At 36.6% G+C, this 21,264-nt stretch overlaps 2 protein-coding genes across 5 annotated transcripts; one reads left to right on the top strand and one right to left on the bottom strand.

The window, feature by feature from the left end:
• Positions 1-882: 882 nt before the first annotated feature.
• Positions 883-7,391, top strand: LOC105033830 (uncharacterized). Of its 3 annotated transcripts, none has more exons than XM_010908762.4 (4): positions 883-1,039; positions 1,414-1,594; positions 6,386-6,475; positions 6,675-7,391. In XM_010908762.4, exons 2-4 carry the CDS (start codon positions 1,491-1,493, stop codon positions 7,189-7,191), a joined length of 711 nt encoding a protein of 236 aa, XP_010907064.1. In that variant the 5' UTR covers positions 883-1,039; positions 1,414-1,490; the 3' UTR covers positions 7,192-7,391. The 3 variants fall into 3 exon arrangements, with proteins under 3 accessions (XP_010907064.1, XP_010907065.1, XP_073100749.1); XM_010908763.4 differs by having other exon boundaries at positions 886-1,039; positions 1,419-1,594; XM_073244648.1 differs by lacking the exon at positions 883-1,039 and having other exon boundaries at positions 1,396-1,594.
• Positions 7,392-9,176: 1,785 nt separating this feature from the next.
• On the bottom strand, positions 9,177-20,948 carry LOC105033829 (THO complex subunit 4A). Of its 2 annotated transcripts, XM_029261408.2 has the most exons (6): positions 20,628-20,948; positions 20,300-20,446; positions 15,450-15,518; positions 15,186-15,370; positions 14,620-14,707; positions 9,177-9,691 (listed from the first exon to the last, which is right to left on the bottom strand). In XM_029261408.2, exons 1-6 carry the CDS (start codon positions 20,787-20,789, stop codon positions 9,611-9,613), a joined length of 732 nt encoding a protein of 243 aa, XP_029117241.1. In that variant the 5' UTR covers positions 20,790-20,948; the 3' UTR covers positions 9,177-9,610. The 2 variants fall into 2 exon arrangements, with proteins under 2 accessions (XP_029117241.1, XP_010907063.1); XM_010908761.4 differs by lacking the exon at positions 14,620-14,707 and having other exon boundaries at positions 20,628-20,943.
• Between the last annotated feature and the right edge of the window lie 316 nt (positions 20,949-21,264).

The following is a 21,264-nucleotide window of genomic DNA, read 5'->3' as shown; positions in this document are numbered from 1 at the left end:
GAACTTTTAGCTTGAACCCCAAGTTTTAAAATTTCTTAATTCTCGGTCCCTGATGGCTATACAAACTTATACTCCACTATATGCAATTACAAATTACGGTGTATATCAGTATGTATAGAAACAGTATAATTACTTGTAAGGACGATATAACTATGCACAAGAACTAATATAAGTGGGTGCAGATCTTGTATAAATGTGTGCAGTGCTAAAAACTAGATGCCAATGATCAAGGGACTGCATATTGAACTCAGGTTAAAGAAAGAACCAGATGTTAGGTTTTTTAATTAAATATCGAATAAAGATCCGTTACGATAAGGAATTGTTGTTGCTGCGTGATGAACACGTTCATAAGCTCGGCGTGTCGGCCATTATGGTAGAGACATACAGATCTTGAACTCTTTGGTGGACAAACCACACACTCTTTTTGTGAGAAATTATTGCATGATCCGGGACAAATCGCAGAGCATATGCATGGTGGATAACTTGCAATCGAAAATTGATGACGTACGAGGATAATGAGGTATGTTATTTATCGTGGAATTTGGCGTGGCCCATTAGATTTGGTCCAACTGATGGTTGATTGCGATCATATGGCCATCATTTTGGAGAAATTATGATTTGCACCAGGTTGCAAGTGAATCAGGACAAATCCCGATGCATATGTACAGTGGACATCGTGCAATCAAAAATTGGCGAAATACAAGGGCCTCTTATCCACCGTGGGATTTGACGCGGTCCAATTGCACGCATGCAATAGGAATTTCTCGGTTTGGCAAGATCCCGGTCTGACACATCATCCATAGGGACGATACGACGCATAGCGACCGCCGCGACGAGACTGAGCCCATAGGTCTATTTCCGTCGATAGAAAAATTAAAATTTGTCCCGAATCCTGATGACGTCCCCATTTCCGCCGCTAAGCTTTATCTTGTCAGTCTGAGGAAGTCCTCTCTTGTCCCCGTGCGTTGCTTTCAATCTTGTGTTCCTCGAGCACCGCGGCCGAGGAGCGAGCCCTCATCGCTTCGGATCTCAAAATACGGTATCGGCCCCCTACTCAAGTTACTCAACCTTTTTTTTTCCCGCGATTCGATGGCATTTCTGTCGTCCTTTGTGTCGCACTCGAGATTTCTTTGGACTGATTGGTGGGAGGGCGGATTTGTTTGCTAAATCTTTCTTTAGGGTTAGGTTTCCGAGTCTTCTGATCGTTTTCTGCTACGAGAGTTGGTTTCTAATGCTCTGATCTTTGATTAGTTGTACTTCTTGAAGACTTTTGGGGTTTCTCGACGAAAAGAACCGAATTCTTGATAAATTGATGGGTCTAATTTTGTGTACACTGTTTAGATGCATGATAGACGCTTGGGTTTTGACTTTTTCTTGAAAAAAAAAAATCACTAGAATGGAGTTTTGCGACAGGATAGGGTTTGATTGAGAAGTTGGAGTAGCAGGAGGGGTTGTTTGGTGGAGAGGCTGCGATTTGTGGGGTTATCAGTATGAGTCCGGACAGCAGCAGAAGCCCTCCTCGAGCACGTCGGTTCCGCACTGAGCGCATCTCCTACCGTGACGCCCCTTACAGGAGGGAACGCCGCAGCTACCGGTGAGCTTGCCTTATTTAAGTTACTGGATTGGCTTCCCTATATTCCATTCTTGGAACTCGTAGTAGATGGAATGTTGTTCTTTTTGAATTAAAATTAATTGGACGTGCCTTCTCTAACTCAGTAGTCAATCTATCCACATTTGTTCATTTTAATGGTGTGAATTGCAAAATCTCTTCTTTTCAAAATTGCTTGAGAACTACTATAATAGATGGATAGATAATTAATGGATGAGTTTGAGATTCCAATTGAGAACCTTGTGGGATCTGGCTTTTAAAGCCCTTAAATGATTGATATATATATATATATATATATTTATTTATTTATTTATTTATATTTTTTAGAGGGCGGGAAAAAACTTGATGCTGATACTGATAATGCTGTGAGTTTCTTTGCTAGTGCATTTGTCAGAATGTTGATTAACATTTGCTTTCTTACTTAGTATAGCACAAATTTACCAGCATAGGCGATAAACACATTGTAGTTACTCCTAATTGCATGTATTTGCATAAGAAGATCTCTGTAAATCTCACCCACAAAATTAGCACCGATATCAATGTTACGTTCCTAGCATTATTTTGACCAGAACAAGCATAGTGGTGCAATATTGTTTTAATATATCAAAACGACGTTGTCATCTTTGCTATCAGCTTTGCTTTTAGTTTTACATTATTGTTCTGAACACCATTCTTAGTTCACCCCCAAAACAAAAAAAAAAAATTCTTAGTATTGGTATCAGTTGTATTATCTTTATAGTACCATCCATATGTGCATACACGTTGACATACACACATAGAGAGAGGGAGAGTGTGTGTGTGTGAGAGAGAGAGAGAGAGAGGGAGGGAGATGCACAGATGGGTTTTGTTATGAATTTATCTACTCTTAAACATGTTAGCATATTTGCTCTTATCTTAATTTGCGAAGCTTGCCTTTACATTATCAGAAATATTTGAGTGCCAAGCCATTTGTATAACCACATAAATGCAAATCTATTGCAAAAATAGTTTTGAGCTGATGAGATACTTCTTCCAAGAAAGCATAAGTTGACTATTGGAACTCTACTCTGTTGAGGTCTTCCTTAAGAGCCACGTGCAATGTTTCCCCTCCTAGTTTTATCTATTTGGTCATACGATTGCCTCCGACCAGTTTGACACTCTTTACTGTTAATTAGTATGATAATTTTGGCATGATACCTCATACTAAATCAACAACCAGCTAGCTTGCATCCACTGTATGAGAACATTTTAGGATAGAGATAGAAGTACATATTCTTTTTTTTTTTTTTTTGGTACAAAAGATAGAAGTACATATTCACACCTACATTTCATGACACATAGAGTATGCATCATTGTCAAGATAGTGTAGTATTCCATTAGCCTTGATGCTTCTATTGCCTTTATCAGGGATCATCATTATGGCTAGAAGAGGCTGGTCTCCAAAACATAATGCTATAGTTAAAAATCGTGATTGAAAATGACTGCTACCAAATAACAAGGGCTCGCAAAGGCCTTGGATGGCCATCCAAAAATAAATTTTGAAAGGCACACCAAATAGAAGTTTCAACCATCTGAATGTCATGGCATGATCTGGTTGATTGCAGAAGATAAGGGAGCCCACTCACTAATTTAGTAGTAAAATACTTGTGCAATTATCAAACTATCTCAAGGACGAGAAACCATCTATATAGGTGATCGATTATATATTACACAAGCACTGTGGCCAATGTTATAGAAGGGAGAAAACAACAAGAAACTTCAAATGCTAAGAAAAGTATTATTAGCTTTGCTGATACAGAATTATCTTATTTGCCTCACAATTTACCTGACATGCAACTTCTTAAAGTAACATCTATTACCACGTAACTGAATCATACAAAGGCTCCACAAGAAACTTCAAATGCTAAGAAGATTATTACTAGCTTTGCTGATATAGAATTATCTTATTTGCCTCACAATTTAACGGACATGCAACTTCTTGAAATACCATCTATTAGCACATAACTGGATCATACAAAGGCTCAACAATCTCAAGAATCAATGGTATTGACCCAATGATGCCGTAGAATATAAGGACTTAAGGCTAGCTGGAAAATGAATAGCCACATGTGCAATAGTTATTGTCTAAATGTCCTAATGAGCATCCATAGCATCCTCATGAGGCATGGTATTCCTTGGCTCGATGATCATTAGAGGTTTAAGGATTGTAGGGGAGTCAGATGTTGATAGGGAGAAAAGGGAAGAGGTGGATAAATTATGGGAAAAGAGGTTTGCTACATTTTTTCGCATCATATTTAAGGAGAGTATTCAATTGGTCTTTTTCCCCACATCTTCACATTCCACATTAGTAAAGGATCTGTTAAAAATGAACATGCCTAATTATCATTCTCGTTATCTTTCATCCCAAACATCGTACAATGAAATGCTTAACTCATTTTCTTTCCATGCTTCAAATCATCACAATGGAGATGGAATTTCTTTCATGTTGGAAGAAAAAGACCCAGGTGACTTATGTTTTGGTTACTTCTTTTATGGAGTGGCTGGCACCCTGCCTAATGCTGGGTGATCTGCCTAGGCAAGATAGATTTTGGGGCAAGTACATGGACAGTTTGCTAGGCCTAGTGCAAGTCTTTGGTGCCATGCTTGTACCAGGATGCATCATGATTTGTTGGTCAGGTGCATGTCAAGGTACCATAACCATCTAGCCTTTTCCCAACTATTTGGGATTAGCTTTATGGATTCTTAATCACCAAGTATTCGTATTTAGGACTTGGTTCATCTCTAGGCATATAGATTAAAAAGGGGAAGAAGAAAGGGAGGTGGTGATGACACGAAAGTCCCAATGACCAATGATGACACTGGACAATGGTGTTTTTTCATAACTGCATGCAGTGATGTTGGCAATCAATAGTTTCCTGAAGGCAAAGTTCATTTTTGAACCTGTTTTCTCCCATTAAGTCTTGTCGCCACTTCCTCCATCTTTTCTTCTTATTATTCTTCTCCCCACACCACCACCCCTGCCTACTATGATCATTGTTGCCATGGTGATGATGGTTGCTGCAGCAGGTCTCAGTGGCAGCAAATGTGTTGGATATCAAGCAAAGTAGCTCATCTACAATAGGCAACTGATATTGTGTTGCCTGGGATTATATCAACTTCATGCATTTAAGGTAGGGAACAATATTGAATGATAGCCTATGATGGATTTGTTTCTAGCCTAACATGGGGACAGTAAGAGGAAAAAGAAGAGAAATGGAGAGAGATGGAAAAATTAAAAATTACAATCTGCTAATGGGTTTACAACCATTAGGTCTAGTATCATGCTTATTTTTAATTTAGCTGGTTTAAAGCCTTGATTGGATTTGTTACAAGCTTAATCGTGAAAGTCTGATTCTAAATTTCATTTCAGCCTCAGTTTTAAGGAGTTCATGGTGTTCTTCAGAGGAGCATAGGTTTGAAATTTCTTAGTCAATTCTCTCATTTTTGTATATGTTCAAAGAAAAAGAAAAGCTGAAAATGTCCAATCACCAGAAGAGTCTATCTTGACCAAGTTATTGGGCCCAACATAGTCAAGCATGATAGTACAATATGCAAGCATTTCTCTTTTGTTCTTTTTTTCCTTCTTGCATTTTGTTTGTTTGTAGATGGCTAGGATTGATCTAAAAGGAGCTGGTTTGGATTGTTATGGGGGTTAACTCAAGTCTCCCAAACAATTGTTTATGTACTGCAAATATACTTTTTTCCCTCTTTTTTTTTTTGGTGTTGCGGCTTTGTCATTTTGGTGGTGCAAATGCATGCAGGCCTTGGTTGGGAGCTAACTTAAACACTTTGATCTTGATTGAGAAAAATGGGCGAGAATCCTGGAATTATCTTCTGATTCTATGTTATCTCTAAATCCTAATCATGTGTTCGACACTTGTTCTTCTGGTCAGCTAATTGTTTATAGGAGGCTGGGTATCCTTGGTTGATAAGATGTAAGCTCTGTTCAAGATGTACTTTCTGTATAGACAGTTGCTGCCTTCAAAAACTTTAGCTTCATATGTAAATTAACTCTCCTTTCCCTTTGAGGAATATGCCATGTTATAGTTTATCTATACATCATTCATTTCTGCCACCTAAAGCTCATGCTTGTCCTTTATACTTTTGGAAAAATATTTTTGAAAGGTGTTTGTGACATACTGTTACATGTTTCATTTTGTTCGGCTAGTTAACTTTGATTTGTTAATGAAATTCTATATTACATGTTACATGTTTAATTTTCATGTGCTGAAATCAAATGCCATCAATGCTGGTTGCGGCCTGGATGAAGAATGTGGAATGTATACATTAAGCTGAAGGCTCCTAGCTGTAGAAAGAAGCTCGACCTATAAGTTTTTTTAAATGAACATTAATTCCGCAAGAAATAGAGAACATTTTACTTGATTATAAATTCTATGAGTAAATTTAGAAAGAGACCGCTTTATTTAATAAATAGTAAGATATTACGATTGAGGTTCTTTCATCTATGAGCAATTTGATGTTGCCATGTTTTTTTTTTTTGGTCACAAGTTTGTATGTTTAAAGTAATTTATAATAACCATGAACCATTGTAGTTGCTTTTATCTTTTTCCCTTCTAAGATGGTAATGGATAATGTATCTCTGTTACATGATTTCAAGTGATGGTTCATTGCTTACTGGCATCGAACATGTCATGTGTTGTTGGCGATATTTCATCAAACTATTTCCATGAATACTGTATTGTACACATGGGATTGTTTAAAGTTGGTGGTTCTGTGTTCTTTTTGGTTGTCTTCCAGGGATTATCTGTGCAATAACTGTAAGCGTCCTGGACACTATGCTAGAGACTGTCCAAATGCAGCTGTCTGCAACAATTGTGCGCTCCCAGGGTAACTGATTATATTTGGTTTCAAAAAGAAAAAGAAAATGCTCAACATCTTTAATGCTCTAAATCATCAACAACTAACACTAGTGTCGAAGATGAGGGGCCTTCTATGAGCTGTTGGGTTACACAGTAATACAGAACAGCAACCATCAGTTTATTCCCAACCTGACCATAAATACTTGCTGTCAACGCTTTGTCTGCAGGCACATTGCAGCAGAGTGCACTGCAAAGACCCTGTGCTGGAATTGCAAGGAGTCTGGACATGTTGCGAGCGAGTGCAGCAATGAACCTGTCTGCCACACATGTAACAAAACAGGCCACCTGGCTCGTGATTGCCCTGGCTCAGGACTAGGCCCCTTTGACACCAGGCTCTGCAACAACTGCTACAGGCCAGGTCATATTGCTGCAGACTGCACCAACGACAAGGCTTGCAACAACTGCCGCAAGACTGGTCACCTTGCTCGTGAATGCCCTAACGACCCAGTATGCAATATCTGCAATGTTTCAGGCCATGTGGCACGCAACTGTCCCAAGGCAAGCCCATCAGAGATCCAGGGTGGGCCCATCCGTGACATCATATGCCACGTCTGTGGCCAGCCAGGTCACATCAGCCGTGACTGTGTTGATATTGTTATCTGCAACATCTGTGGTGGGCGCGGTCATCTGTCTTATGAGTGCCCCTCTGGCAGGTTTTTTGGTCATGATCTCCGAAGATACTGATGTAATTTTGGTTCCAGTGTTGGGTATCGGATACTGCAAGGTTGGACTACTGTGACTATTCTAGTTGATGCTCTTTTCCAAATTTTGGGTTCACATTATTGGGGAAGTCTTTACTCTGGTGGGCATATATTTGGGCTGGAATTGAACATTGAATCTTCATTTACTTGAGCTGTTATACAATATTCTGACATTTTTACGTATGTCTTTTCTTCTCTTACGTGCTCCTGCTGCCTGCATGGTTTTATTTGCTGCGAAGCTAGAAACCAGTTAATGAGTGCTAAGTTGTTGTTGCATCGCAATGTTAACGCACCACCAATTGATGACTGCTTTCTTGGTGGTCATATACTCCTGATCTGTATGGTATCTTTTTCAGTTTCTTTCCAGGTTCTTGAACGTGACTTGTAAAAGATGTCATGGTAGCATCACAACTCTGGTTAATATCATACAGCTATTAGATCTCGTGCTTGCTTTAGTACTTGTTTCCAGATCACCTCCCTATTTCTGGCATGGGGATCGATTTCAACCTGACTGTGAGTTAAGGACAAATTCTCAGGCTTGGATGCAAATGACAATCTGCATGTCATTCGGGTGTTTGTTAACGTGCATTGCATTAATCGACAATGATGGTAACCCGAAGATTGCCGGTTAAATTCGAAATTAATATAACGGCCTGACCAGCCAATACGAAACACCACCAGGACGCGATGGAAGCGTAAGTCATTGGGTCCACTAGTCAGTTAATTTGATTATACTTCAACCAAGCAGGATCTTCGTGTGTGATAAATTTGTCCTACTTTGTGGATTCATTTGGAAGTAAGAGAAACTACCAGAACATGAGTTGTGAAAATGCAAAATGCATCACCAATCACGAAAAATTGTTGTACAAACATCAAAAATGGTAAATTGTTGGCGCACGGTCTTGCACCCCTTTGTTTTTTTTTATGCGATACAATGGTAACATGCCATTTCTAGGGTTAAAACCTGGACCTCTCCCGTGGTGAGAGATGCATTTCTAGGGTTAAAACCTGGACCTCTCCCGTGGTGAGAGATGCCGATTACCCGAACCAACAGATGTTGGCCTCATTGACTTGCCAGTTGATTCGAATTATTATAGCCAAAACCAGAGCAATGTCACAAGATACTCATGCTCAATTTTACGGTTTCATCTCCCCTCTCCCTGATGGCCAAACTTCCTGACGCTCACGCTGCTCCCAGAAGAAAAAATAAGCAGAGGAAAGAGAAACTGCACTTGGATTCATCCATCGAATAGCCTGACAGAACTATGCCCATGTCTCCTGCTTGACTATTCTTTCACGGAAGATGTAATGGCATGACAAAAGAAATAATAGTACAACTACATCATCTTTTGGGGAAAACTCACTGGTCACCGAATGCTGCTGGTTTTATACCAATTTTCCATGTGTCCCAAGCTCTTCCACAACCACACCACAGGGCGATCAGCTGGATGCAGCTAGGATACCATGAAATCCAAAAATTTCCTGAACCCGCAAATAGATGCACGACCCTGTGCCTTGACATGGGCACCGAATTCAGCTTAATCACATATCAGATACTGCAATGATACCCAAGTTGAGTAATCTCTCAAGACATCGCCACCATTTGATCTCGCTCAAACACGGTTCATGGCTTTAGTAAAAACACCAAACATTATGGTAATTGGCTTTATGGGGAAAATCACATTGAAAAGCAAATCATCCATAGGTATTGATTAACCTAGTAGTTTGTGCAATAAAAAGGAATGATAATCTCGGATACAACTCCAACATTTGGGTCAATAGGTATTGACTAACCTAGTAGTTTGTGCAATAAAAAGGATGATAATCTCGGATACAACTCCAACATTTGGGTATACACTGCATATCGGTCCTAACAACAAACAAGGATATAAAAACAGAAGTTTACAGACTTGGCTTTCAGACTGAAACACAAATCAAGAGACATCATCAATATGTAAAAATAGAACAAAACCTAAAGATATTCAGTCGTTATAACTTGGGAATCAGGAGAAGAAAACTACAGATTCACATGTATCAGGTTACTCCAAAGTGATTACCACCAACATATGACTTCTTGGCTGCATTGTGCACGCATTAAACCTAAAGTAAGAATATCTAACTACATGACCGCATTTAACAGATGTAGCATATTGAAATCAAAAGGAGCAGATAACAGTAAAAACCAAAGGCCCACAACCAACAAAGAAACTAAAAAGTCGTGATCCCCCTCCCTAATGTCACACAATAATAGAAATACACCACTTTTGAGAAGAACTAACCAAGTGGACAAAACATGCAAAGCACAATGGTGTAAGAACTTTCAGTTGATTTGCATTGCCTCTGCATGGTACTTTTCCAAGTCAGCATCAAGATCTGCAGCAGCAATCTGATCACCACGGCCTCTACCTCGTCCACGGCCTCTTGCCCGTCCACGGCCACCACCACCTCGTGGCCATCCTGTAGAGCCACCTCTTCCAGGTGCACTGTTACATTACAATGCCAGTTCAGTTAGGACCAGATCGTTCCTTGCAGTAATGGATTTTTAGAAGAAAGACATGATAAAACAAGCTAACTAGCACCACAAAATAGTAGAGTGGAAAAAGAAGAGAACATTAAAGAGCAAACTCGGATCCTGAGAAAGGATATATATATATATATAGCTTTTCTCAAAAAGGACTTGCCCAGTATTGAAAGAATACAATATAAAGAACCTTGTTTAGGTATAAAACAAAAATGCTTCAGCAATCAATCAGCATTGCGTTGTAAGATCACCAGTCTTTAAATTAAAAGTGATTGCAATGTCAAGCCAGACAGGCTATTAAAACTAAAAAGTTTGACAAGCTTCAAACCTTATTGCCATCACAGTGCTAATGGAAGTAATCCAAGCAATAAAGCATAGGCACCACTACATACTGCAAAATTATAACACCAGTTGATGATGATTCCTTGTGTTATTGCTTCAAATTAATGAAAGATTCAGAAGTTCCATCGGATCTTGCTTCGGAGATAAATCACATGATAATGAACAACAAGACATATCCAACTAACGGCAGCAAGAAATATGATGAAGAAGTTTGGTGGACCAGGTCTCGTGTCCTTGAGATTCCAAGAAGAAGAAAAGAAAACTCAAAACTATCCATCGATCTGTTTTCAGTTAAAAGATAGAATTCAACTAATTGAAGGGAGCTTTTGTAGCTTACATAAACAAAAGAGGACTTATGATTTGCCAGGATAAAAAACAAGTGCATAAGATGAACTGGAAACTGGAACAGTTTATTCAAGACCAATTAAGTTTCAAGGGAAACATGAAACATTCTGGAGAATACAAAGAACTGCATGACCACCCAATATACAAGCAGACAGTATGTAGACTCATTCCATGCAATAAAAAATTATAAAGTTATTAAAAAAAGTTGCTATAATGTGCTGTCTTACATATCAAAATCAAACACAAAAGTTAACATAGAACTTTTAATAGTCATTCTAAATTGGACATTATGTCTCCCATGATGTTTCAAATATGTTGCTCAAGCAAATACCATTTGAGAAGATATTGCTCCTCACTTATGGAAGAAGGCAGCAGTTTCTAAGACAAATATACAAGGAAATGCTGAGAGTGGAGACAAGCTTCTTTGCAACTATGCATTTGTTCGTGTGTATTTAGAAAACCATCCCCTCCCTCTATGTTTATGATGCATCACTCAACCCAAAAAGCTGAATCATATTATGTTGGTTATACAACAATTCAAGCAAAGTAATAATTGATCAGGCCCTGTCGAATCCTTTCCTCAAAAAAAAGGGACAGCAAAGAGCATATACTGGTAAAGGATAGGATCAATGAAGACATTCATATTCTTTTTTGAGGAGAACCTAACATAAGGACAATCGTATCAAAATATTCAAAATATCGTTTCTTCCACTTTTTGCCACAAGTCAACTAGAGAACACCACAGCATTATTAGTAAGGTACAACATTTGCCACAAAACCTAATGAAACTCCGGCAAACAGCCCAGTTATTCCCCTGAACCTTCCACTAGGAACAATATTAAATTCTAAATTGAGTTTTTTACATGTATACCCTTCCAAACATTAAAATTTGCATAAATATCCTTTCAAAATTGATATCTGCATATATACCCTCATAAAATACCTTTTTTTACATATGTACGCATATCATCTAACACTGTTAAAAATTACTGATTTCAAATTAAAATGATTAAAATATCCTTATGGATAGATGTCCAAAAAAAAAATTATAAGGATATATATGCACATAGCAATTTTATGAGGATATTCACGCAAATTTGAATATTTGGAAGGGTATACATATAAAAAAATCCTTAACATAAATACACCTCTCTTGGTTTGTTAATTCTTTCCTTATTCTAATAGAGAAAAATTAACATATACAACTAAAATAATAAATTTACTTAATTTATTAATTTACACAGATACAATGATCTTTTTATCAAACAATAGATCAAAATTATTTTATCTAGAAAATAAACAAATCGTAACCATCCATATTTTCTCTAATGTATAATAATATGCTTCTAAGACAAGTATCTAAATCTGATATTAAATGAATAGCTTATACATTTACATAGAATGGACATAGTTGTGGATTTAACATTATGTAACAATAAGAATTTATAATCTTATTATATTTTATTTTAAAATTTTTATCGAAAATATCTTTGTAAAATGTATAAGGTATATCATATTGTTATAAGATAGACATAATCGTCCCATCTTGCATAAAAATAAAATATAATATAGCATTCTAATATATAAAATATTATATAATATCGTCATCGTGTTGTTATATTATGTAATATATTACTACATTGTAGAGTAAGAGGGCCTGAATCCATCTAGATGAAATAGATAAAAATTAAATTAAAACTTTTTACGTATATATCTTTCTAAACATTCAATTTGCATGAATACCCTTATAAAATTACTATTTGTAAATATACCCTTATAAATTTTCTTTTTGCACGTCTACCCATAAGGATATTTTAGTCATTTAAATTTTAAACTATTAATTTTTTAACGGTGTTAAATGATGCGGGCACATATGCAAAAAAAAAAAAAAAAGAAGGATATACATACAAAACAAGTATTTTATGAGGGTATACATACAAATATCAATTTTGAAAGAATATTCACGCAAATTTGAATGTTTAAGAGGGTATACACACAAAAAACCCTATTAAATTTATGATGGGTTTGCACATGCATATTGCACTCCAAAAGGCATATAGGGTGGAAGAATTATAAGCACCATCATAGTTCTAAGTGTCAATTCCAGCGATATAAAAAAGTAAACAAAACGCAAAAAAAGGACTTCAAAATTCAAATAGAAAATTATTGGAATTTATAATAGGATGAAACAATGCTCCAACAACAGTTCTACAGTCACTAAAGATAAACTCCTAGAAAAAAACCTAACTTTTATTCCCACTTATCATAATAATGTTTTTGTAAGATTTAGGGGTTAAATGCTTGTCTCCAATCGACCATTCAAAATAACCCAGGCACTTAGATTACTACTTCAGAATCCCCTTATGCATCTAAAATTGAATTCAACTCAAAATAGCCAGATTCAAGAGATGAAAGTAATACTGTTACAACTTCCTGATTGTATTAACTCTTAAAATACTTTTCATATGTATAGGGAAATAATTTTCACCAAACTCTAAGACTGAAGAACACAAAAGCAAAAAACATGCAAATCACTGGTTATATAATAGTGCCTACAATTGGCCAATGCAATAACTATACATCAAATTTTTCAATGTTCACCTTAATTAACAAAAGTGAGATAATTTTAGCAGTCATTTCGATGATAGAAAAAATTTAAACTCATGTGCAATCTGTGGAATACAAATTTAGCAATCTGATATTTTAAATTTAAGCTCCAGGGAGTGCCATGGAATAAAGCATGCAATAATAAAACATCAATTATTGATTAAAAATGTGAAACTTAGATAATATACTCTCTCTGTATATGTTAATCAATAGAATATAACTAATGAAGAGTTATCTGCTCTTGCAAATTTACAGGGGTTAATTAGCCAGGCAAACCTCAGTTTCAGTTCTATTCGATAACTAAGCCGTGTGCCTGAAGCCACATGCATCTCAGCACAAAAGAATTGATAGTAGTCCCTAACTTTTAATGATGGAAAATGAAAGATGTTTAAGGAAAGATTAATTAACAAATGTTTACCTTTTATAAAGACATAGAAAGAGGCAATTCCATATAACAAGTATGCTGTCAAAAGGTACATCATGTAATATTGGTCACCTGACACAACAATTCATCATCATCCAGTCCAAATATTGACACTCCTCCCAAGCAAGGAGCATATAATTCATATGGTCCAGCATAGCTAACCACCATCAATCTTGATCCTTGGGTAAACATGCAACTCGTAAATCATAACCTGCTATCAGCCGTACAAAACCTATAGGACATCAACTCTATTAACACAGATCTTTTTGATTTGATTTTTTTTCACTTCTCTCCTCCAATTCAACTCAATTACATTTCAACCAAAGCCTCCTGTAATTTTATCTCAATTACGTTTATCATGACATTCCTAAAAATATACTAACTTAAAAGTTTCCAGCAAAGCCAGTCTTATGGTGGTTTTACAGAAATTCACTTTAAGTTTTTCCACAATTCTAGTGATTATGCACAATTCCAAAAGAATGTACAGTCTTCTGGCTACAATAGTGTGTTATTATTTTAAAACATCTTCAGGTTATTACTCTGTTCAATGTTGAAAAAATCATAACAAAGATGAATCATGACAGGAATCATTGATGTGAAATAGATCCTCATTCTTCATTTGCATTCCCCTAATAATTTGATATATTTTGTTGACCGATATTCAACTAATCCCCAAATTTCCATATCAGCATTGACAATGTTCTCATTTCATTGATATGGTTTTCATGTGATGGTTCAGATTGTCATTACCACTTCTTAAATATTAAACACAGAACACATAAATGCATATGTTGTAAATTGTCACAAACTGTGTTATACTACTGAGCTATAGTACAGCAAAAAGAAGCACTATAACATGATACACGGCAACACTTTGCTACCAGTCTATACAAATTGAACATGACCTTTTCAAAGTAGGTTTTTCTTAAAATGTTTTCTTTTCTTAGTTAATGACATTTTTCTCTTTCTACACTTGATAGATGGTAGCATTTTGTTTCTTTATGATACTTATTACAATAAACAGCAGCATGCAACTCAGATGATTTGCTATTTGTGATGTATCTACATGGATTAAATGAATTATAAAAATGTTCAAACAATTTAAAAGAGGAAGGAGGGAATTTTGGGTTCCTTTTAGAGTATCATGAACAAGATAATGTATTGCTTTATACCAATCGGTACCAATGAATGCAATATGGCATGGTACAGTGTGTCTCAGCAAACTGATTCAGGTCCAGTATCTGATACTCTGAAACAAACCTGTAGAAAGTGGCATATTGACAAAGGAATTGTTTTCAGGCGCCTAACATTAGTTCGACTTGTTAGGTAGTAGTACAAACAGAAACGAGCATACATAGCTTATGATGAGTAACCAGAAAATATTATTACATAGGAAACTTCTCTTATTTTCCTTCCCTCCCCTTTCTGAGTATCCTTAATTTTGTTTCCCTCTTCAAAATATGAAATTTGTGTGCTACTATTTCAGCACAAGCACATATGACAAAGAGCCACAAAATACATGCCAGTTCACCCTAGAACAATTCTTTTAAGAGGATGATCAGAAATTTTCAAACAGAATGCATGCATGCTAGCTATGAGAATAACAATTTGCAAAAGTCTTAAAGAGAATATGAAGGAAATTCGAAATTCTCCAAATAAGTGGAGTCAAAAAGCAACAATCTCAATATTAAAATTCTGAAAAACAGCATGTCTTAGTTGAAGAGCTATAATTACAAACCTCTTAGGAGGGCCATTAAGACTTCCAAATGCCCCATTTATAATCTGGGGGGCAGCAGCAGGTGTCTCAATATTCATTCCTACAATCTCAATTTTCATTGGCTTCCCATCAAGTTGTACATTGTTGTATCTCTTTATCGCAGCTAGAGCATCTGCCCGCCTTGAAAAGACAACTTCAGCCGTTCCCTAAAATAACAGATTCCAAACTAAGGCAAAATAGAAAAGCATCAAAACATCCAAGATTGGTGCAAGCTCAATGGGATACCTTTGATCTTCCACTCCTATCATAATGGATCGAGTAACGTTTGAGATCACCAACCTCTGAAAAGAGTTCCTGAAAAAAAGGAACATATATAGCACCTTTTACTCTGTTAGAAAAATAAAATAAAAACAGAGGATTTTAGTAGAAATAAACTGTCTGGAGACTTTAATAAGAAAAAGAAACAAAACAGTACACATTGACATGCTATGCTTTCCAATAGATGCATTAACAAGTTGGACTAAGATGGAGTGAATTATCAAACTTCTTTCAAATCATGCAAGCAAAACTTAATAGATTATACGCACCATAATGCATGGCCGTGGTTTATTAATGTGATTTATTGTAGCAGGTGGGATTGTGTGGCATCCAACATCATCTACATTTCGATTTCCTTTTCAATTCAATCCTCCTTCTCCATTGACTGATCAATATAAAAATGATTTGGAAACTCATTCCATGGCTATTCACTATCTTCATGTTCTGCTAGTACACATGGTGGTGGGCTAATTACATCATATAAGGATGTATCTTTCTCCAAACATCTTCATACATTGTCCAAAATACGAAGGGGACTGGACCTACCAGCTGATTTCTCAGAGTTTCCAGCAAGGGAGAACAGAGCATTACTAAAAACAACCAAGTTGCTCATTCCTTTCCAAACTCACCTGATCATCTCTTCTCATGAGGAATGACTGGACTGAGACAGGGACAAATAATAAGCTGGATCTATCCATAAGCATCGACCGATGGTGACGTGCCTGGCACTTTTGAGGAATGCTAGATCTATGTTCCCTTGCATGGTAGAATACCAACATGCACCATGAACCAAAGATCTCCTTAGTTTCTTTTTTTCTGTCCAAAACCAACAACCAGCATTCCTCAAGTAGCAAACAAGGATAGAGGAGTTTGGAATTCCCAAACTCTCAGACTTCCCCATGTGAAGTCTAATACACTTCTTTCAACAACAAGCAGTAAAGAAGCACAAAGAAGAGCTTGAATCCAGACTACATGCAAAATGGAGGAATTTGGAATCCAAGATCTATAGGTACAACTATGAATCTAGAATAACCCTATACACTAAGAGAGCAAAAATAAGATTTGATGCATGCCCAACAAGCAAGCAGCCATGGGCCATAAAAGATGCCATCTCGCAAGGATGTTTAAGGAGCTTTTATATGAGAACCTTGCTATTATAATCAAACATAAGTCATGTTATGATACGGCTCCTAATATTATAAGGAAACCCTAAGCAGCTACTTATTAATTTTTTTCTCTTATTTATTTTTTTTGGTTTTTCTAGTACTTTTAGGATTGGGTCCTTAGTGTTGGTCAAGGCATAATGGTATACAAAATATGTAAGCTCCTTAGGCTTAGAAAATTCAAGCATTGGATTAATAAACTTTGCCTATTTAATTTGGAGGTCTCAATCCCCTTGGGTGCTGTTAGGTAGGGTATGATATTTCACATTACCCCAGTGATATGAATTAAATGATGTGATCATCCTATTTGGTGTTGCAAAGTCCAATCCAGTGATGAAGGATTCAGCGACAACTTTGGTGATAGTCTCACTACACAATGCAGTAATGCTATCACCACACATACTCCAGGTAATGGCACATCACCGAATATTGGTGATATGTTGAAGTTATTTTGGAACAAAAATATCCCTAATCAATAAATTGGAGAGAAAAATAAAAACCCACCTCATCTCTTTTTATAGATGCCTATTTTATTTTTATTGGCAGGTTTAGTTAAATGGCAATGATGCCTTTTATTTATTTATGGAATGTCTATGTTATTTCTATAGGCAGATATGATTAATTGGCATGGATGGATCATGCTAAATCCTTTATGCTTTTTTTTTTCTCATTTTATTTTGATGGGCTAAATCATTCTTAAAAAGCAGCCCTAATATTGGTCAAAATTGCCTAAGCCTAGCCAAGCCTGATTATATATAATATTATTGTAATATCATTTTAACTAGCACTTAACCCTCATGTTGCGGAAATTTAATTGATAATAATGATAACATTTTACATTAAAAGTTACTCTCACCAATTAATCTTATGATGAGATCAAAAAAATCTCTGAGAGTTCTTCTTTCTAAAGATGGCCTCCCAAACCAGTGAAAGTTGCTACATTTAGTATTTTTTTTATCATACTATTTGTGCTTTTATTTTTTATTTAAAAAATATAAAAACTAAAAAAAATAAAACTTAACATGTGACGTTACGAGAGATCATCCTATAATCTTATGTGTTAACAAAGAATGCCACCCTTAATACCCGTGTATTGCTTTACTATTATTATATAGATAGTCTAATCAAAATAAATACCTATAATAATAATAATATTACTATTGTATGTTTTTGTGAGGAGTTGTGAATGAAGAATGTTTAATCAAGTTGTAGAATAATTATAATGTACTAATATGTAAGACTATTTATGGTATTTTATACATTATCACTATCACTACTTGGTGATTACCAAACACAGTGAAATTCTATTTCCAGTGATATACCAAATATAGTGAGCACATATCATCTTAGTGCTTATATCACCCTGATGATTACATCATCTTAGTGATCACATCACTGGTGATATACCAAATAGCACCTGAAGTAGTCAAACAATCATTTTCCTACTCTTGTCTTCTAATTTTCTCTATTTTTTGCTAGAACATACCATTAAAAGGAACTAGGTTTCTATCAGCTTGGTATCAGAGCATTGTTCCTGTACATGATAAGAAATATGGCATCGCCCCAAGTCCTATGCTATGGCTTCAGGATACTTGTCTCAACAAAATAATCAGGTGGAAGCACAGAGTAACTCAATTGATCAGTGGATTGTTGAGATGAAAGGGTTGCCAGCAAACCTTTCCCAACAAGTTGTGGCACTTAGTATGATTCCAAAAAATAGCTGAACCAATCAAGCATTAGGTTTGGTTAACAACAGAAATATTCATGATCAAGATGATATCGGTAATCATGATTTTTGTCCAATTAATCATAACAATGGAGAAGGTAGTTTTCATGGAGAACAATATTATCCTAGCAAAAAGGTGGAGGTTTCTTGATGGAAGACAATGATCTGACCAAATGAATTTTGCAAGCCTGAAATACATCTGGGGGGGAGTTCTTACTTCCTCCATATTTACATCAAAAAGAAAAAAGAAAAAAAGAATTTCGCAAGCTAGGAACTTTTTCGCTTCCACCAAACTGTAGCTAACCTAAGTTGAGATTGCTTCTAGTAGTCCTGAAGGAGGTGCCCTCCAGTTGTATGATCGGTTCAAGTCATGCCATGGCATATCCACTTGGGAGTAATTTTTTGATGGTCTTTCGGTGCACCTCGGACCAACTAAATATGAGAATATCAAAAGCAATCAAAAAATTTGACAAACAACTACTATGCTAGAGTATCAAAACCAACTCGAGCAAATCTCCTGTTGTGCACATGATTGGTCTGAATAATAACTTCTAGAAAAGTTCATCGATGGACTTCATCGAGACATTCCTCATGAAGTTAAAATAACCAAAAGCTCACACTATGAAGGTGACCAAATCTTATGTGTATCTACATGAAGAAAATCTTAATGATGAGGCTCAATGCCACAACATAATTGTCAGCAGCCAACCACCTGAGGCAACTCATGATGGCACCAGCAATCATGGTAGAAATCTTTGCAATGATAGTAGTGACCATGATCATCCTCTAATTGATTGTGTCTTGGAAAAATATAAATAATGCAAGCTCTCAATGAGGTGCAAATATTGGAGGAGATGGAGAGGAATGACTCAATTGTGGTTGGTCTGATAAAAGCTACCTTAGAGAGTTACATTCAACAACTTCAAATGGTGATGATTAATAATCAACAACTCCAATGTACTAGAATCATGGAAGATTCAATCAACAATGAAAGCATGGAGGATATGATTTAGAAAGATCAAACTATTGATAGAACTATGAAATATGATAGAAACAGTAATGAATATTTTTGAGGATCCAACTATAAAAGAGATGAAGCATATTCAAATGATGATCATGATTGAACTTCAAGAATATGAAGATCCCTTTTACATAGATCCACCAATGGTTGCCCTTGTTCATTACAAAGTGGGTATGGGAATTATCATGATCAACAATTTCAAAGTATCCAACAATTTCAAGGTATCCAACAATTCCATCAATGATCTCGCATACAAAAGGCAAATATTAAGATGCATGAAGTAATCATTATACCATTTGATCAAGAGAAATATTTGTTACAGCTCAACCCTGAGAAAGGTTTATTTCAAGGGCAGTAGAATGATACAACTCCTGATATTATAAGAAAACCCCAAGTAGCTTCTTATTTTTTTCTTGCCCTTATTTACTTTTGATTATTTATTTTATTTGATATTTCTAGTATTTTTAGCGTCAGGTCTTAATGTTAGTCAAGGCATATTGGTCTATAAATATGTAAAACCCTCAGGCCTAGAGGTCCAAGCATTGGATTAATAAAATTTGCCTATTAGCTTGGGAGGTCTAAGTGGTCAAGCAATCAATCTTCTGCTCTTTTTCTTCTATTTTTTCTATCTTTCTGCTGAAAATACAATTGATAGGAATTGGGTTCCTATCATGTGAACCAAGAAAAGAAAAGATTTTGACAAGAAAGGTAGAATCTTTGGTCAAAAATTGGAAAAGCAGCAGATTTGGATGGAAAAAGAAAAGATTTTGACAGGAAAGATAGAATCTTTGGTCAAAAATTGGAAAAGCAGCACTGAGTAGCAGATTTGGATGGAAAAAGAAAAGAGAGTTCAGTGAAATCATTCCAAAATTATAAGAACTAGTATTAGAAAGATAAAGATGATTACCTTGATGTCCTCATTGGAGACACCATAGTCCAAGTTGGATATGTAGAGCTTGGTGCCTGTCTCAATAGAAGAAACCCTCGCCGCTGGAGCCGAATAACCCCCCGTCTGATTCGCATACATATCGTGCGGCCATGCGGAGTCGGGCGCCTGGATCGAATCGTTTCCATGAACGATAACAAGACGGAAATCAGAAACGCTAGCCTAGCTGCTAGAGGGGCGCTATCAGATAACCCAACCGCGCCCGTGGAGATCGAGATCGAGATCGACATGGAGATTGAGATGGAGTCTTTTTGGGAATTGGGATCTGTGGAGGAAACCCTAGGCATACCTTTCCCATCGAATAGGGCCCAGGGCGGTTCCCAGACCGGTTGGGGAACCGGCGGGTGGGGCCGCCGGATCCTCTACCGCGCCCCCGGCCGCCGGAGGCGGCGGTTGACTTCTTATTGTTCTTGATGAGGTCGTCGAGAGACATATCCAAGGAGCTCGTCATCGTCGTCGATGGACCTTGAGAGATCTAGCAAGGATCTCAGGGGAGGGTGGTGGAGGATGGGATGGAGGGTTGGGAGAGACGAGGTAGGGTTTCGGAAGGGAGGCGGAAGGGAGAAAGAGAGGGAAGGAGATGGAGGTGCTCGGACGAATAAAAAAGCGCGTTCTCGCCTAATCCTGAATAAAACAAATAGAGCTTTCAAAATCCGAGGCGTCGTGGTGTAGTAAGTTATTTTCCTTTCAGCCTTCATGCATTTTTCAGCAAAATCTATTTCAGATATTTCATTCTAATCTTTTGCTAACTTCTCTCTTCTTTCTCCTTTTTTTTTCCTTTTTCCCCGCGTTGCATATTTTTTTGTTTTTTTGTTTTGTTTTTTTTTTTTTGATAATGCGGCTCAATTGCGCTGCCCTTGCACATATAAAACCACTAGCATCAAAAAAAATATAAGAATTTCACAGAATGGAAAGCTACCGAGCTC

Source organism: Elaeis guineensis, chromosome 10 (assembly GCF_000442705.2).
Source record: "Elaeis guineensis isolate ETL-2024a chromosome 10, EG11, whole genome shotgun sequence".
Taxonomy (NCBI): domain Eukaryota; kingdom Viridiplantae; phylum Streptophyta; class Magnoliopsida; order Arecales; family Arecaceae; genus Elaeis; species Elaeis guineensis.
The sequence above is the reverse complement of the archived record's forward strand: the minus strand, read 5'-3'. Positions and strand labels throughout refer to the sequence as shown.

What these genes read in the sequence shown, in the direction of transcription:
- LOC105033830 (XM_010908762.4), top strand. Translation starts at nt 1,491, where the DNA reads ATGAGTCCGGACAGCAGCAGAAGCCCTCCTCGAGCACGTCGGTTCCGC. An exon ending in AGGGAACGCCGCAGCTACCG is followed by an intron (nt 1,595 to 6,385) that starts GTGAGCTTGCCT and finishes GTTGTCTTCCAG; the next exon opens with GGATTATCTGTGCAATAACT. An exon ending in AACAATTGTGCGCTCCCAGG is followed by an intron (nt 6,476 to 6,674) that starts GTAACTGATTAT and finishes CTTTGTCTGCAG; the next exon opens with GCACATTGCAGCAGAGTGCA.
- LOC105033829 (XM_029261408.2), bottom strand. Translation starts at nt 20,789, where the DNA reads ATGACGAGCTCCTTGGATATGTCTCTCGACGACCTCATCAAGAACAAT. An exon ending in TCTCCAATGAGGACATCAAG is followed by an intron (nt 15,519 to 20,299) that starts GTAATCATCTTT and finishes CCTTTTTTTCAG; the next exon opens with GAACTCTTTTCAGAGGTTGG. An exon ending in ATAGGAGTGGAAGATCAAAG is followed by an intron (nt 15,371 to 15,449) that starts GTATCCCATTGA and finishes CTGTTATTTTAG; the next exon opens with GGAACGGCTGAAGTTGTCTT.